Source organism: Trematomus bernacchii, unplaced genomic scaffold, assembly GCF_902827165.1.
Source record: "Trematomus bernacchii unplaced genomic scaffold, fTreBer1.1, whole genome shotgun sequence".
In the NCBI taxonomy this organism is placed as follows: Eukaryota; Metazoa; Chordata; class Actinopteri; order Perciformes; family Nototheniidae; genus Trematomus; species Trematomus bernacchii.
Window position 1 is genome coordinate 891,857 of NW_022987527.1, and position 19,571 is coordinate 911,427.

Genomic DNA, 19,571 nt, shown 5'->3' on the forward strand with positions numbered 1-19,571 from the left:
TTCTGTTGAACACATTTTATATAAAAATACAACTTTTCATAGTGATAAAAGAACACTTGCACAGGCACGCAAACATCTGAAAGGTACTGTGGACACACATTGTTAAAAAGGACTATAAATGTGCAATATTAACCAAGTCAAGTTACATTGTAAGCAGCCTGGATACTGGATGGTTCCTGTATTTGTTGACCTTCATTTTTTTTGCCATCTCTCAACAGTCATCTCAACAAAAAAGGCCACAATACTTTTGAAATTGACCCTTGAGTTCACCAAGCTTAGCCCCATGTCCGTGATTTATGCAAATATCCATGCATTTAAAAACAGTCTTCAATGTTAGGCCATGATTGCATGTAGTTGCACATTTCTGTTGCTGCATGGAGTAACTTCACTCGGAGAAATCCAGCTTTTCAGTCACTTTTGTCCTGGTTATTAGGGAGGTGCACACAACAGCAGCTGGATGAGCAGATAGGCACCCTGTCCAGGAATCAAGCCCCAACAGTGCAAACTTTGACTGTCCTTTAACATGGAGTGTTAGGACGTTATAATTCAGATGCAGTCATTTGCTGCTCTGTCATCCCTTTGGCTACATCTCCTGAAGTCTCCTTCTGCTGACTTCTGTGTAGCTTAGGGCAGTGAAGTCTCTTTTTCAGGTTAGTTGTGTGGAGGTAGTCGCTAGGTACACCGGACATAACTTACACTAGTAAAATGGAAACACAAGTGTAGATTGAGTCTTTGGTGAATGGGAGGTGCTGCGATTAGGGGTGTGTGGTGTTGTTGCAGGTGAATATCCATAACTGTGGTTGGAAGATGGGGACCCTAAAAGAGAGGCAAAGATAACAAATTAAAAACTGTGATTTAAGTTGTACTTGTGCGTTTGAGCCTGTGTGCATTTTTCTTACCATTTTCTGTTAAATTGCTCCCATGTGATGAGAGGGACACGCAGTGTTGATCTTGCACTCTTATTTGGTTGGAGCCTCTCCCTCGTAACACGTCTGTTATCTGCAAAAGATTTATAGTCTCTATAATAAACTTGTTTGAATGACCTAAAGTACGTGTCACAATGATCTCTTAACAAGCAACTTGAGTAAACAAGGATATAATATTGTTGGAGAAAAAATTGCACCATTCAGGTCTGTCCTCTAGAGGGAAGGATACACACATTTGATGTACATTTATTGCTTCATCTTTTTCTTCCTGCTATCTTATCCAGAGCTTAGTCTGGTAGATTTTCAATTGTTTAAATTTGTAATGTCCACTGAAGTAGTGGTGTGATTTTACAAATAATTTGACAGTGTGTAATAAGGCCATCCCAAGGAAGTCCTTCACAGTCAATTAAGTAACCTTTTTTTGGGGTTCATTGTTTTCTTGACACTATTTGAATTATCCTGAAACAGCAAATCACAGCCATGAAAAAGGCTAAAACGAATGCCACAGTAAGAATTGAATTTCCGCAAGATCTGTTTTATTTTGCATTCTTTTTCTGTCATCTTCTTGCTCACTTTCTTGTTCTTGGCCACCATCACAGGGGTGTCGTTGTGGTAGTTCTTGAGGCTGCTGTCAGCTCCGCTCTTCAGAAGCAGCCGCACCGTGTCCACCTGACCTCTGCCACACGCGCTGTGCAGGGCTGTGTTCCCACTGTATGACTGGCTGTTGACATCACAGCCACTCTACAAGAGAAAAACAGAACAAGTTGACACAGATGTGATTCATATAGAAAGCTAGAGGGAGACGTAGTTAAGCATTGAAAGTGAAACAGATCCATGGATAGGCTTGGATCAGATAGGAGAGGCAAAGAATAGAAAATGTTTTAAAGGGGAGATTAAGGAAAAAAATGATCTGCTGATGTACATCACATCTTCACAAATTCTGATGAAATAGCTAAACTTTAAATATTTTTGTTCAAATTCTTTGAAGGCCTTATCTTTAAGTTAGAATAGAATGGGAAACTCATTGTGCAGCTTATGAGCCAGAACAAAAAAAAGAGAGTCATCAAATAGAGCTGAGTCACAACCCTCCCTTTTCCATACCAACACGCACACACACTCATTACCTCAATGAGGAAGTGGACCATGTCTGCGTTATTGCTCTCCACAGCATGCATGAGAGGACTCTGGCCACTTTTGTTGTCCTGATTAGAGGAAAAAAAGAAAAGCACCGTGGGAAAAATCAGAGGATGCACAGACGGTAAATGTAAAATGTGTGATGTTGTGAAACTTAGTCAGTGCTGAGTAGGGGCAGCACAGGGACTGACCATCGCATTGATGTCAGCGCCTGCATCCAGCAGCATTTTGGCCAAATGTGTATGGCCACGCAGCACCGCCAGATGGAGAGGGCTCAAACCTGAGAACAGGGACGAAGCAGAACATGTGAGCAAATGCAGATAAACACACCTAACACATACACAAATCAAGGTGAATGTATGTACAATCTCCAGCATGGACCTGCACATACCTCCACACACAGTATACATTCTTAGAGACATAGGCAGTTAGCACAGACTATTAAATAATGTAGAAGTACAGCATTAAAAAAGGATTGTAGCATTTTAAAGTGATACAAAAGATGACAGAGTGTGCAAGATGCTAGGGCATTTCATCTCATAGAAGGGCTTTACCAGCTAGGAGAAGCGATATAACTAAATGATGATTTTCTATGTTTCAGTGGGACTGGAAAGCAAACTGCTTCGAGGTGACCTAAGAGGTCAAGAGGTTTCTTTCACTAAATGATTTGTAGACTAGCAAGAGCATCTCAAACTCGATCATGTAGCACCCAGGACGCCAGTGGAGAGACCAGAGAATTGGTGTGATATGTTCACATTTCTTAATCTTTTTAAGGAATACTTAATCCACAAACCATTGATATATCAAATACTCACCCTTGTTACTTTTTTTTACTTTGAATTTGTGGAGAACGTTTGCATGTGTTCAGGAAGTAGTAAGCATACATACAGTGAACTAGCTGTGAAAAAGTTTGTAAAGGGATGTTTTGCTGTAGTTTTACTGTTGTTAAACATGGCCCATATTTACTTCAATGCATCAAGACTTTCTCTGTTTTTTTTACCTTCACTTTGGACATATGCAAGAGAAACCAAGTTTTTCTTCAAGAAATCAAGGTAACCCCGAGTGAGAAATTCACAAGCAAATGATAATTGTTGGGGTGAATGATTCCTTGAGAAGTCTTTATGCAGTGTGGTTAAACCTTCAGCACACAAAAGTTGAATGTCTGTTCATGTCATGTCATCTCAGATTTTATGCTATTAAATGTATAGTAGGTAGATGTTGTTATTCAGCAGAAGTGTCTTTCATGTTATTAGATCTAACCATTTCTACAGCTTCACTAAAACCCAAAGAGGAACCTGTGTTTATTTTGGGGGCTTTCTCCTATACCCAGATTGTTACTTTCTCACAAAAAATGTGTCCTGTGCTTTGACATCACAGGCTGTGAAGATTCGGCAGTGTGACACAGACCACAGAGAAAGGACATGTCTCTGCTCTCTCCACCCACACGCCCAAAAACAACGAACCATATCCTGAAGAAGGGTTCACATTTGTCATACCCCCCCAAAAGATGTTAAGTTAGTTGTTGTTCACTTATTTGAGCAAGTTTCTGCTAGGACATGTTTTGCAAATTATGCTTTATCAAAGTGTCTAAAATAGATGTGAATGAAAACATTGTAAGAACACTTTTGTCAAGAACCACTTCAACACAATGCAGACCCTGGAGCTTCTTCTGCAGACAACTTACCCTCATAGTTTCTCAACTCTAGGCATGTGGAGGATGAGGGGTGAGAGAGCACGACAGACAGACAGTCACGCTGGTCATATTCGCAGCAGAGGTGGAGTGCTGTTTGGCCGTTACGGTCCAAGGCAGAAGGGTCGGCCCCCTCCCTCACCAGAGCATCCACCATGTTCGCCTGCTGGGTGATCACTGCCAGATGAAGAGGAGTCTGATGGGGGGATGGCAGGAAAAAAATACAATTTAGATAAACCAGTGTATTCATATCCATAACCACAAAAGGCAATATACTGTCGCCTAAAATAGTTGTAATCTTTCACACAGCAGCACACAGTACACAGCATTCAGAGAGTATGAACCTCCCACTAATGGTGCACAATGCCCCTACTATCCTTTAAGACACATGTGTCAAACTCAAGGCCCGGGGGCCAAATCAGGCCCTTGGTGGATTTAAGTTCGGCCCGCAGGATAATTTCGAATTTCGCCGGTATATTGCACGCACACCTTCACTCAATCCTGAGGATTTCCTCATCTCAGAGCCTGACCCAAAACATTGATGAACTTGCACCCAAGATGAGATGCCAAGTATCTGGGATGAACTAGCATCACAGAGCAGCACACTGAGTTTCAATGGATGTTTCCTTCTGCACTTTTTTTCTTGCGACAACAGGGCATGTTTGTTTTTTTCTTTGAGGGAAATTGTTTTTTGAAGCTGTTGTTGGCCTGTGGAAAAATGTAATCATAAGAAATGACTCCGGAAAAGCTGCAGATAGAGCCATAAGAAATGAATGCAATTGATTATTTAATGTTGTTTTTATAGGCAATCATTTAAGCTTTGTTAGTTCCAGGTTTAATATCTGCAATAAGTTAATTTCAATAAGTTTTGCAATAAACATTGAACCAGTCCGGCCCTCGACTAGTAGGCCTAACCATTTTTAAATGTTGGCCCACTGTGTATTTGAGTTTGACACCCCTGCTTTAAGACATACAGTATCTCTTAAAATATGAGATAAAAATATTTGTTACCCTGTATAGTTATTTCTAAACAAGAATCTATTTTAGAGTCATTGTTCCGATCAAAGATGCTCATCTAATAGTGGAAATCCCAGATCCACTTTTCCACCAAATGTAATTATGTTGTCCCTCCCCAAAAGCCTTTCTGTTGACAATCTCCAAATTGTAAATCCATAAAAGGAATTAAAGCTTGACATTTTTGGGAAATACACATTTATCTTTGGTGGAAAGCTAAAAGATATGACTATATAGTGGATGAATCTGAAAAAAGAGTCAGGAGACAGTTAGCTTCGCTTAGCGCAAGAACTGAAGAGAGGGCTGCAGTTCTAGCTAGCTAGCCTAGCCTCTGTCTCAAAATAACAAAATGTGCCTGCCAGCACCACTAGAGCTCACTAAATAACATATCTTTAATATGTACTAAAACATTTAAGTGTAACTTGCCCTTTTACAGGGTTATATGTTGCAGGTTGAAGGCATATTTTGTCTCTGCTAAACGGGCTATAGGCTACTAGCTGTTACCCACTGACTTAAATGTGTATGCTAAGATAAACTAAAGCAGCATAAGGTTATAGCTGCATATTTACCACTTCGACATGCAAGTGGTATGATGTCCTCTAACTCTCAGCAAGAAACTGACTAGCCATGTTACCCAAATGACTATTATTATTTTACTTTTGGAGATTTTCTGCTGCCAGAAAAGCAGCAATGAATACAAAAACCTAACAAACAACACCTTCTTGTGAGGTTGGAGGAAGCATGTTATTATTTCTAGTAAAGGCCTCCTGTCATCTGCAACCTGTTCTACAGGGTAAAGGTCAAAGACACAATAGAAGCTATGCCCGTAAGGAAGGGCCAACGCCTGATGTAAATAAACAAAGAACCATTTCTGGTAAGATTATTCTAATTACACATCAGAAGATCATGAGATACATGCACAGTATATTACGCACCTATGCCCAAATATACACAAACGCACATAACCATTACATGCACACACACACAATGGCGATATAGTTGTCAGCAATCAAATCAAAGTCCAAAAAAAGCTGACTGACAGATGAGACCTTTGCACCGAATATCACAGAGCACACAACAAAAACAACACCTTAGCATGGGACTTTGTGAGTAATCAAAATGAGGGGGAACCTGTTGTGAGAGACAAACAGCCTGCAAGAACAGGAAAATAAACAATTACTCAGAGTTCACCAGGTATTTGCCTGGCTGAAACTACTGCTTGCTCAATAAATTAACTTGTGCAATCTAGGATGTTTCTTTGGGTGAGGTCAGCATGTATCATCCTGTTGATAAGTATATTAACTCTGTCCAGGGCAATGAAAACCTCCTGTCTAAATTAAGCAATGCAATAGCTCAGTCATAAAGGGAAGTATTTTTTAACCTGGACTTTTTAGCTACCATTTAAGTTACACAATAAACACTGCAATCAGGAACAGATCGTTTCTCCAAGTTTCACTTTTGTTGTACTGTTACTGTACATGTGTGTGTGTGAGTGTTGGGGTTTGTTCCAGTAAAGGCTATTAAAAAAAGCAGTGTAGCAGTGGGAAAGCGACTTTGTGGAAATCCTCAAATGTGTCAATGCCAGTGTTCCTCCATTATGCTCCTGTTTCCCTGAATCCTGTGACTCACACAAAATGCAACAAAACAGAAACACACACAACACAATCATCTTCTGCTGTAAAAATTGGATGTTCATTTTTTTTTTAACATCCAGTATGAACATTGTGAAAAGCAGCCATACTATATTTTGACCTCACACAGTACTAATGACACTTGTAAGAGTTCTTGTGAATCATTTCCAGAATTAAAGAAATACATTCCACACCTATAAGGCCTTAAAAACACACCTATCATAGTTGGCAGAGTATAGTTCTGGCTTCCTGTAAAGGATTTCAGAGCGACTAAAACAAAAATCCAACAAAGATAAGGGGAAAGGAATGAGGGGGGCAAGAGCGGAGAGACGGAGGAATGAGGAAGAAACGGAAGCGGCAGAGGGGAGTCCGGGGGAAAGACAGGATAAGAAGGGAAAAACCCTTCTCTTTCCCTTGGGTTTGTCCTTGCACACTTGCATTCCTGCAAAATGAGCGGATAAACATGAAGGAGGTTAGAAGATGACAGGAGGCTTCTCGGCATGAAGAACAGCCTCGGGCTGTAGGCTGTGCCAAACACAAAGAAAGATGCGAGGCAAAACTAAGAGACTGCGGTGAACACTACAGCAAGGCCTGTTGCACAAATCACACGCTTTTACGTCAGTGTTGTTGACGGTTGTACTGATAGCATCAGTCAGTTCATCAGTTATGGTTACAAACCCTAAATTCTCATTAGATGCATGCAGAAAAAAGGATAAAGGTTACAGGCGGAGATAGCGCGCGAGAGAGACAGAGAGAGAGGCACGCGCAGTAAGGGAAAGTCCCTGTAAACTACCCTCTGAACCAAGGTATGTTGAGAAACAGCCCGAAGCAAAAGCAGGGGGGAGTGTCATGTGACTTCTCGGAACGAGGATACTAAAGCACACACAAACACACACTCAGATGTCTCGCTTGTGCACACTCACACAAAAAAAAATGGCATGTTGCCAGCATGCACATAAACAAAAAAGTGTCACTTGAACTAAACAATTCAACAGTACAGTGAATGTGACCATTTACAGGCATGTATTTAATGAGGTGATCTGTGTTGCATTGCAGAAGTAACACATGCACATTAGTGGATGTCTTAAATCTAAAGCACAAGTCCATCAGTGCATGTATAAGTGTGGGTGGCCCCTGGGGATTCAGACCCTAAATCCCACTAGTGTCAGTGCACCATCAGCTGTTGGATGAGCAGCAACAAGTTGACTACTATAGCGTGTGTTTTTGCACAGCCATACTGATTTCATGAGCAGTGTGGGAGTATCAAACAGCTGTCTCTACCATAATGTAGTGAAAGCCAAATCAAGTTCTGATATCTTGCAATATTGTTCGGTTACAGTACTGATAGTAACACTCAGTCAAAAAGTTCCATATGTAAAACCACAGGAACTCAGGATTTGTCATCAACATTGGAAAAGCTGTGTTTTATTATTTTTGTCTTTGGGAAGTTGGGCCAATGCCAGAAAATGTTATTGCGTCCGTCTGGTAAACTTTATGTTTTATAAAGTAAAAAGTTCCCTTTTGAAGTGTTGCCTTTATGCCTGGTAACCACACAATCTGGTAGGCAAATGAGTGTGATGGGACCTGTGCCTGAAAATCTCCCTTTTTGGGTATAATTGCATGGGGCATATTATGTGTGAATGTGTGAAAAGAGAGTTTTGTGTGTGTGTGTGTGTGTGTGTGTGTGTGTGTGTGTGTGTGTGTGTGTGTGTGTGTGTGTGTGTGTGTGTGTGTGTGTGTGTGTGTGTGTGTGTGTGTGTGTCGCGTGCATTTATTTCACATACAGGGTAGAGACAGGATATCACAAAACCTATGCTGTCAAGCCTCAGCGATGAGGAAAGACAACAACCGCTGATAGCACCAGCATTATTTCTGGTAAGACAGCCTGTGGTGTGTGGTGTGAAACTCCAGCCTTGAGAACTAAAGCTCTATGTGGCTCAGGTGCTTTCTCTGCTGGAAAGGATAAAGCTGGCAGAATACAGAGCAGGAGGCAGAGGAAGTGTGTGTGAGGGGGGGGTGTGTTTTCTTAAGGCCTTTGGTTGGGACAGCCCTGGATTGGGAAACATTTAAAGATAATTCCCTGTCCACATTCCAGTTCAGTTCACTGTAGTTTATCTATTTTGTTGAGGTTATTATGCAAGGAGGGTACAGTCACTTTTTTTATAAGAAAGACTGATCACCTCAGTTCATTGAGTCTGTGTATTAATATAAAAGTATAAATAGAATTTCCCTGAACAAAGAGTGTAAGAGTGTAATCTTTATCTGCAAGAAAACAAGGAAATTATGTACTGAGATATGATTTAAAAGAGATATCACGTCGTTTTACCAGCCAGGACAAGGTTTGTAATTTGAGTGCAAGGTTCATGAGAGTTCATAGGAGTCCCACTTTGCTCCGTCCTATCCTTTTGGCAACGTGCTAAACCCCAGAAATCGCTCACTTTAGGGAAAGCTCACACTTACAAAACCATAAGCAAAATAAAAGTAAACATTGGAAAACACATTCAGTCCTTCCCAGCATGTGCATGTATTTGGCTTTTGGCAAGTTCAGGTGAAGAAACCAGGAAGGGTGAATTCCACTGCCATCAGCCTACTGACTGTAAGAGCATGCGATAACATGGTGCCGTGCAAGGAGGAAACCAAGGCACTTCCTCTTTCTTTTCCATGTTACTGTTATCAGAAGGGTGAGGCAGCAGGGGAATGTCTTGTACATGCCGTGGTTGTCGGGGCAGAAAACCCCAACACATTTAAGTCTTTCTATCATCATTTTATACTAACTGACGCTGATACCTCTCATAAAACTCATAAAACTGATACAGTAAAACAATCTTCCTGTGGATTGAAAGAACGTAGAAGTAACCGTGCATGTTTGTGTGTATTTAAAGATTATTAGTTTTACCTGACGGAGGTTGTTGTAAACATCAAGGCCTCTGCGAGCCAACTGCAGGAGTTTGATCAGTTTGCAGACGATGGCCATCTCCTCATGCACCACCGCTATGTGGAGAGCTCTGTATTGAATACAAAAAAACAAAGAAACAAATAATTTTACACTGAGAGTTAAAAGAGAAGTGTAGCAAAAAGATCTCAAGGGATATTTAACTGAGTCTGAGGCTTTCATGACATTGTGACCAACTACCATTAGGAGTTAATACGAATAAGCATTCCGCTTTAAGCATGAATTAATTAATGAATAGGAGAAGAAAACTCACTGATTCTTTCAAAGCCTTCGAATCTAACATGTGATGGATTGTTGATATTTTTGTCATCAGAAGTAGCAAATAAACTTGTTTCAAATATTTTTATTGAGAAGAAGCATACAAGTGTAAGCAATAGTATAGACTTCTTTGGGGTGGAAATCATACTTCCCTTTTTCAACATAGAAGACAAACAGAACAGCCAACAAGAAATAATAAAGAAAAAACATAGCATGACAGGACTACCATGATTAATGACATACATAGTCATAGTGGGAAAGGACATACAAAATAGTATACATAATACAAATAAATAAATACACTTAAAGGGTAGTAGCAAATAAACTTGATCACTTGATCTGAATTATCCCACTGACAGTTGTACCGAGGAGCTTGACAGATGTGCAGCAGTCATTTCTCACACTCCCTTTATCACACGCTTATCAAGACTAAAGGGGAAACCACTATCTGTAGTTTCTATGTGAAGCAAAAAAGAACAAATGCAGGCTAAAGTTTAGGACAGGGAAAGGAAAGGGGATGGCAGGCTTTAGTACGCCATATACTGTAGAAGTTCTCACATTTTTATTTTTATGCTTTCAGAAGAAGCAGCTTCCAGTAAGAGGCAGACTGGTTTTATGTCACTTCCTGTTATCAGCAAACAATGGCAGCATTCTTTATCTTGCTCTGTGTGATGTGAATTCAGCCATTCATCTGTGTGGTTTCTGACTGGGGCTTTCTGTAGGTTAGCTTAATCCAATGGGTAAATAATATTCACTCAAAAAGTACAATCCTGCCACAGGAAACAGGAATGCTTCTTGGAAAGTCAAAAGTACAATTTCATAGAGTTTGAGTTAAAAGAAAAGTCACAATTACAAAATCACTTGCCACACTTCCTCTCAAGTGATGTGTCCCAAAGACAATGAGCCACTAACATTGATCATTTCCTGCCATTGATGACTTATATATATTTATGAATTCCTTATCATATTTAAATTTAACAATAGATTCTACATTTGCACGCAACAACTACACTTTTATCACATTTCATCAAAAACAGGTGTGTGGTTCAAGGAGCTAGCTAGCTACTTATTACAGCATTTTGTAACTCTAATCACGTCTTCTAACTACATATAAACCAAACAGCTATGATAAGATCTGTATTCACAATGAAAACATTTAAATTATTTGAAAACTTGATGCAGGAAAGTATGAACAGAACAATGTCTGTGGTCTTTTGAACTGAAGGATCATCATGTGCCAAACGTGTTGGTTAAACTGGAAGAAAGGCATGCTCCACTATATCTGTATATTCGATTTAACCAATTTACCATCTTAAAAATAAGTGCTCTGGATAAACTAAGTGTGCATCTGTACATACATGCAACAATGCATCCCCATGAGACAGATTGGACTTCAGCTCTTAAACATATATTTCCTGCACCTTGGAACTCCATCCGCAATAAACAATCAGATGATTCGAACCTGATATCAGAGCAAACTGTAAGAAAAGCAGAACTGAACTTTGGATCGGGAGTGTGCTGGGTCTTTCCTCAGCCCGTGTGTTTCACCCATTTCATATGTGACAAAAATATTAATATTGACACGTGTTTCAGGGAATGTGAGGAAATATAGTAAAGAAAAGTATCAAAGTATTGGGTCCAATCAGCAAGTAAGATAACGACCCAGTAAAGGTTTTGATGTGACATTTTCAGTAATCAAGTATTGCCAAACTCTGCATATATTGTTGACTTGTGCAGGCAAATGCACTGAATTACTGGAAGCATGTAGGAATTCATTTGAAGGAGCTACAAGACAATCAACACGTCTGCACTTCTCACATGCAAATGATAGTGTGGATAAGCAAATGACACATAAAAGACATAGAGAGAGAGAGAGAGAGAGAGAAAATCGTAAGAAAAGCAGAACTGAACGTTGGATCGGGAGTGTGCTGGGTCTTTCCTCAGCCCGTCCCTGTTCCTGTAACTGAGCTCAGCATATAAAAACAATCTGTATGAACAAAGAACTATTTAACATATTTACTGTCAGCACATTGGCTTTATGAAATCCCCTGCAGCTTCACAGCACAATATAACAGTGATTGGAGACAAAAATCATGCTATATCTTTACAGATAAACTAATTCATCTAAGCATTGAACTAAACGACTGTACATATAAATGCCTTCATATAGGGGTGTCCACACTACGGCCCGGGGGCCAAATGCGGCCCGTGACCCATTTTAAACTTGTGCTTGTCATATATTGTACTAATTCAATATATATGTAAAAATATATATCACAGTATTCATGTGTTAATATGCCCAGTTTTCAAATAAATCAAATAAATCAAAGTTAGAAACATTTTCAAACAAATCTTAGTTGATAAAAAAAAAATAAGATAACTAAAAAATAACTTAATTACATAACAAGCTTGAAATACCCTTTCTATTTCCTGTTTTTATAAGCAATCTGAAGCTTCTGTTTTAAGGAATGAGCTGCCAACTAAATAAATGAAACCCTACAGAGAGCTGAGAGCTTCTTGCATGTTGAGCACAAATACCTGTACTTTCTACTTCTTACATTTTGAACTGGCTGTTGTGGCTGTTGAAGGCTGTTGTGTTTCTTGAAGCATTTTCAAGTATCAAGCTTAATTTAACTACATTTGATTGATTTTGCTAACTTATGACTTAACTGATAAGGCAATAAACCTCTCCTCTAGTGAGAGGCCCAGACCTTCGTATATGTTCCTGTATGTGGCCCTCGAAGAAAAAAGTTTGGACACCCCTGGCCTAAAGTGATACTGAGTCTCTTGTTATTCTCTTTTATCTGCATCCATCTCTCTCTTTTCTCTTTAGATGAAACCGTACTGTTTCTAGTTCCTGGAAGTGGGGCAGACCACAGCCCCAGTTAACCTCAGGCACAGTGCCACTGACGCAGAAAGGAGTCCCGAGCCTGCCGCACTACAGTGACAGTCCCTGTGTAACTGTGTCTGTGTGAATGTGTGTGAGAAACACAAAGAAGAAAATAAACTGCTATAAAAAAGAGAAGACGGCGTGGTGCTGTATCCTGTTTGGCAGGGAGGGTGAGGACTTAGCTAACCTGAATGATGCGACTGAAGCCAAACATGTGGTCTGTGGACCAGCTGAGCAATGAGGTGATGTCTCAGTTTGTGTGAATAGTAAAAAAAACAAAAAAAACAAGATGCATCACAGTCCAGTTAAAGGGGCCCTATTAGGCTCAATTTCAGGTTCACATTTGTATTTAGTGCCGCTACTGTGACATGTTTCCATGCTTTAATGTTCAAAAAGGTCTTTATATCTCTCTTACTGCCTATGCTGCAGCACCTCTTTTCACCCTCTGTCTGAGCCGCTAGCCAATAGAAGCGCGAGGGTTACATAGTGATGTCATTATGTTACAGAAGTAAACAAAGGAGTCAAATCGAGGCTTTCCAGGCAGGGGGGGAGTGTGTGGGAACTTTGGGATTGTTCCCTTTGCAGACCATTTACATGCACACAAACCTATACAACACACAAAAGGAAAGTGAAAACTCAGAAAAACATAATGTGGCCTCTTTAGCCAGGAATGATGTGCCCGTCACACAGAATGAGTACTTCCAGATTTTGTGGGTGAAACAAGCAGTTTGTTATCATGTGGGATCTAGGTTTGTTTTTCTTTCTTTAGAGCATTTCTACATGTATCATTAGGGTAACATCTAATCTAAAGTCAAAAGTCACCAAAGTGCATTTGACAGCAATGCACTCAGTTTAATCTCGAGTCAGTTAATGGAGGTGTGAGTTTCTTATTTGAATGCAATTAGTTTTGATGAGGTGAGGCTAAATGCTTGCATGATAGAGGATTTTTGAAAAATAATCGGTGCAAATCCCCAGAAAACTTGCAAATGTAGTTCAAAACAATGCACACACAGGAAAAGGGCTGTGGACCCAGGTCACATGACGCATCGTGACCTTATTCACACCACAGACAGACAGTCTTTTTTCTACATTGTTGCTGTAGTGTAAGAAAGAAATTAGTGACTTAGTACATAAACATTTGTACACAGTGATCAGAAATACACCCCCTTGGTCCAGACATCACATCCTCACATCACATCGCAACAATTCACATGACATTTTGCACAGATAGCCAAGGTGCCCATAGAAAGAATCCTAAAGACTCTTGTGGTCCCCTGAATCGTCCTCCGAATCAGTGAGGTACACATTTGTTTTTTTGGTAAAACGTTCAAAATCTCCTAAGAATCCCCTGACTTTTGATTGTGACAATTTTCAATTCAATACTTTGTTCTGTCCAAATACCAAATAACTGCATTTCCATAATCCTGAATTGTACTTTACCTTTAGTTTTTGTTAGCAAATGTTAGAATGCTAACACGTTACATGTTACTGTAAACATGTCCCGTTTAACATCAGCATGTTAGCGCTCTAATTGTGAGCATGTTGCAGTACTGATGTTTGCGTTTTGAAACAAAGCATGTGTATAGCCTCACAGAAGCATTGATGTGGTTTCGGACTTTTAATATTCTTTTATGTGTGTTTCACCCATTTCATATGTGACAAAAAGATTAACATTGATACGTGTTTCAGGGAATGTGAGGAAATATAGTAAAGAAAAAGATCAAAGTATTGGGTCTAATCTGCAAGTAAGATAACGACCCAGTAAAGGTTTTGATTTTCAGTAATCAAGTATTGCCAAACTCTGCATATATTGTTGACTTGTGCAGGCAAATGCACTGAATTACTGGAAGCATGTAGAAATTCATTTGAAGGAGCTACAAGACAATCAACACGTCTGCACTTCTCACGTACAAATGATAGTGTGGATAAGCAAATGACACATAAAAGACATAGAGAGAGAGAGAGAGAAAGAGAGAGAGATGAAGCTGATAGAAAGAAAGCGGTAAATGAGGAAGTGGGTAACGGATGTTTGGGTTTTTTGAGTCCATTCATTTAAAAACACAGAGAAGAAAAGAGAGAAAGACACCTGAGAATAACCGCGATCATGTTTAAAAAACTGAGCACTCACTTGGTTTTCCCGAAACTAAGGGGCTCAAAGGCGCTTTGACGTAAGAGAGGCTCATGCACAGCGTCACTCACATTATGCATAAATCATGCACGCACACACACACAACCGGTGTGAAAAGTACAGGGGGGCTGAGAATGTTTCTTTCTGCAGAATTCACACAAGGTTTAAAACAACCACAAAGCAACACACAGGTACTACACAAGCCAGCTAAAGTCTCAACTTCCATAGTAAGGGGTCATGAAACGACTCTGCTTTGCTGCATTAGATCACTAGTACTATGATAAAATCAGTTGTTCATTTCGGTTATGTGTTTGTACTGCACATTTTGATAATATACTTGTAAGATGCTCTGGAGAGGGGTGTCAACAATTCCTTGTAATCGCATAACATATGAAGGTGATAATTAAAAACAGGTTATAGAGTACCAGAATTAAAATGCCACAATAACAAGTTTACATTAACAGATTACTTCTAAGTGGCAAGAATACAAATGTAAATGTACTTCTTATCATTGCTGATGTGACAATCAGCATATATGGCATTCTTCTCATATTCCATGCCACAATTTGTTAAAAGAGTATGTATCATAGTTATTATGAGTCTCTGAAGATAGGATGGGACAATAAGAAGCTGTGACATGTCACGGGATTTCTGGCTCATGTTGGTCATCACGAGTTTGTTTCAAATGGATGCAAATGATCCCGATACTTTTCAAACCGCAACATCAAAGTCATTTAATTCTTGGACATGCTATGTTTTCGGTCATATGACTCTGTTTTTTAACTCTAATGAGTGACATCTAAGTAAGTGTGTGGGTGTTGAAAACTTTAGACAAAGTAAAGTAACCATGCGTTAAAAGTTTCATATTTGCAATCATGTGGTCTTAACAACTCCTCAAGTGTCCTGAGTACAGTATACTTATTTCCAACCCACACGTTGTTCAACACACACACACACACACACACACACACACACACACACACACACACACACACACACACACACACACACACACACACACACACACACACACACACACACACACACACACACACTCACACATTCACACATGATGCATGTCTATGTGTTAAAGCAGCTAAGACTCTAGTGCTATAGTTTCTCTGTTAGTGTGTTGGATTATTTGCCACATTGCAAATCATTCTTCACCTCCACTAAACAAGTTTCCCTGACAGGAAGTGAAACAACAGTAAAGAATCTGGTTGGATTATGGAGGGGGGTACTGACTGTACTTGTTTGATAGGCAGAACCAGGTGAGTCACAGAGAGAGTAAAAAATAAACTCAGATGATATCACAGACTTCGCACAAACCACATCCAGGTTGCGCAACGCCAAAAGTTTTGTTTATGAGGTCAGACTTGTTGAGACCAGCCTTGTTTGGGTATAGCCCACTGAATCACTTGAACTGACTTGTTTTTTGCGAGACTGTTATAATTTCACTTTTAGTCAAACCTTCCTATTGAGAGAAGATGGCTCAAGTACAGGTGTCAAGACACAGACCTACAGTTTGTTATTGGCTGGTAAGGAGTCGTGATGCAGACTAAAGTGTCACAGTACTTCTTATGCAAGACATTTTAACATATCACCATACTAAACCTTAATGTGTCAAACATTTTAATTAATGATGCATGAATTACATTTAGCTTCATAAAAATGTGCATGCTAGCTTACTTTCAAACTGAGATGGCCTACTGGGATATATGAATTTCAAACACAGTGGTTGAAATGCTGCTTTGGAAAAGGCCTTTGGTGCATGCTAAGGCAAAAATAAGAAGCCAGCTCTAAAGACAGATAAAGCAGATACATGAATCAGCTGTTTTGTGTGAATATGAGAAGTGAAATAATAAAATAAAAGCTTAAATACTGACCTCTTTCGTTTTATATTATCTGCAAGTTTAAATGTTAAGATCTGTTAACTGCATATGTCTTGCTATTCGCCACCACATGCCATTCTAAGGTATTACAAAAAATATATTCTTGCGACAATATTGGGCATCGACAGAATGCAGTTTTAAACTGACTTGAAAAACTTACTTGAAAAAATTCATTCTTTTTAGACCATGAATTGTCCTTTCTGAGGAACATTTAACTATTTCAAGAATTTGAGAGTGACTCAAATTCAGTCACTCTCGTGGGACTGACGAGTTACCAGTTCCAAGAAGAAGTTAGGAAGGTTGCGCATATACATTTTTTTTTTATAACACTATTATCAGGCTCTTTATGTACAGAAGTCACTATGGTTTACACTATTGGTCTCTATGGGTCTCTAAAGAAAATCACAGTGAATGATCTCAGTCTGCTGGAAAATCCATGAGTATTTCTGACTGTTGTAAGATCTCAGATTTGAGAATTGTTTCATGTTTGCACTGTCAACATTGCCGCCTGATTAAAAAGAGCAGATTATTAAATAATGCACAACTTAGAGGAATCATCAAGTTTACTGTATGCGTTTGAGACTTGGATATGTGACATTACTTCGAACTTCAAAGCCATATAAAATACATTAACATACGTGTCTCCATCTTCATCTTGACGTGTAGCCACAGCAATAGTCTGCAGGTGTTCTGCTTGGTGGGCCAGAAGGTGGGTGGGCTCAGGAACAGACGGCAAACAGAACACTGGGTATGCACCTGAACAGGAAGGAGACAGAAAGAGAGACAAAGAAGAGGCAGAGAGGGCAAAGAAAAAAGATAAAAATAAATATTGAATTCAAAGGGCAGTGTTGGCACACTTTTTTTGTAATAAGGAAGTGTGCAGCTGTGCATGTAGGTGTGTGTGTGCATAGTATTTAGTTATGAGTTGACCCAGTGAGCTACTTTATCAGTGCAGGAAAGCAGCAGCAAAAAAGCTGACTGGACATTTTCTCGTTGATTCAGCATCAGCTGCTGCATCAACCCTGCTATCTTTCTTCTTCCACCTGAGACTCACTAGTGACCGAAAAAGTATTGAAGAAGGAGTGTGTGCTGCTACTGCTACCTAAAATAGCTTCATTCATTTTATAAAAAAAATACATCTTCATAGAGAGCCCCTGCAGGTTGTGCTATGCTCTCTCTCTGCCTTGGGATGCTTACTTGTGTCTCCAAATTAGTCTCACCATTCAACACACTGATCTAATTTTAGTCATCAAAATAAAGGTTTCCTTTGAAATATTCATCAGATGAGAACTTTATAGAAGTTACATAAAACGTTGTGTAACATAGACCAGAAATGATACTTTGTTGGTTACTTGGGCTAAGAATAACTTGTGCAATAACACAGAACGTTTTAATCGTAAACTGTAAATGGTTTTAATAAGTGAAAAGTAGACTGAATGTTTGACGGTAACGCTTACCGTAATCAAACTGGTGCCAAATGCGGATGGGATATCCATCTGGACTCAGTCCTGCCTCTGTGAACCGCCTGGGAGTCACTGGTGTGGCACAGACTCTGCTCTCATCCGCAGATACCTCCAAACGTCCGGTCAAACTCTCTCGTAATGTGAGCTCTGTGTTCCCTGCAGGGGGGACGCGGTCCTCTCCCTCTGGGGGAGCCGGGGACTGCCTCTGGGGCTCCGGCTCCACGACAAACTGGCGTTTCCGAAAAGGAAGCGAAGAGGAGGATTTGTCCGCTTTTCGTTTGCGAGCAACACCGGTGTCATTTATTTGCAAACTGTCCGTCCCTGTGCACGCGGGGGGTGCGGGCGAGCCACCTGTCCCGCGAGCGTCCCTCGCGCCGCTGCTGCAGTCCGGAGTCCTGGCCGCTGCACGCTCCCGGGTGGTGGTGCGCAGATCCAGCGGCGCGGTGGCGACCGACTGGTGGTCCCCGTTCATGGTCATGATCCTCGGCATCAACCGGGGGCGAGGCGCTCAGGTCCCGGAGAAGTCTCAGGTGTGTAGGCGTGAAGAAAACTTCGTTCAGTGACACTTTGGTGGGATCAGTCCATTCAGAGTGGCCAGTCTTCCCATCCCCATGAAATCAAATGCGCGTTCCCTTCTGTCTTACTGTTTTATCTGATACGCGTTCAAAGCAATTGATTTCTTCCTGCAAATGTGTTTTCGAAGATGAGCCAATAGAAGTGTGGTGTAGATGTGGTGTCCCAGCTACCCTTAAGAAAGGACTGCAGGTACAGTGCAGTTCCGCAAGCGCTCATCTGCTTTAAGCCTAATGAACGTAATCACAGCGACAGGGTGCTTTCCCTTATAAACCGAAACAAAGCGGTTGTTATAAAATATACTGAGTGGAGAGGGAAAGAGAAATCACTTCGTTGAAATCATAATACATTCTGCATTTGCCACGTCTTCGACAGCTGTCTGTTTTGCATGCAAGTTCAAAACATTATACTGAATTTCTCAAGAAGTTCAAGGATCGAGGCTCTTCACGGTTCAGGTGCTTTGGCCAGTCGCTGTGTGAAGTGTGTCTGCATTAACCGCATCTCCATTCACTACATTTAGTTAATTCCCTGTCATTTTTAAAATGCACCTTGATGCATTTGACAGTTGTAAATGCTCACAATGTACACTTATTGTGTACTTCTATGTACTTCTTTGTTGTCAATTGTTCAGTCATGTTAATAAAAGCTATAATTTAAAATGTCAAAATGCACTTTTCTTTAAAAAAAAAAGGAGGATCAGTGACCATACAGTTTAAGGAGATGGAGAAATAGGTATATATATATTAAAGGGTTCACTGGTTATAAACCGTATTTATTTCCTTTATTGCAACATCACTGTTCCACCTTGTTGATGATAATGGAACCTACTGACCTTAACAACATGGAATCTGCAGAATTATGTTACACTCATTGTGAAATTAGGGAATATTTTTGATGTATTCTTGTCGGATTAATGCCAAAATAGTGAATGAGTAACTCAAAAGGAATGGCTTTGAATGTTAAACTCGTAATGATGACATGGAAGGGATAGTCATGTGTTTTTTGTTCATTTTTTATTG

The 19,571-nt window shown here is 40.1% G+C and overlaps 1 protein-coding gene across 1 annotated transcript; it reads right to left on the reverse strand.

The window, feature by feature from the left end:
- On the reverse strand, positions 1 to 19,133 carry bcl3 (BCL3 transcription coactivator). Its single transcript, XM_034120207.1, has 9 exons — positions 17,974 to 19,133; positions 17,155 to 17,272; positions 9,292 to 9,400; positions 3,745 to 3,946; positions 2,252 to 2,340; positions 2,051 to 2,128; positions 1,500 to 1,667; positions 900 to 999; positions 1 to 816 (listed from the first exon to the last, which is right to left on the reverse strand). The coding sequence occupies exons 1-9, from the start codon at positions 18,467 to 18,469 to the stop codon at positions 698 to 700; spliced, it is 1,479 nt and encodes a 492-aa protein (XP_033976098.1). The 5' UTR covers positions 18,470 to 19,133; the 3' UTR covers positions 1 to 697.
- Between the last annotated feature and the right edge of the window lie 438 nt (positions 19,134 to 19,571).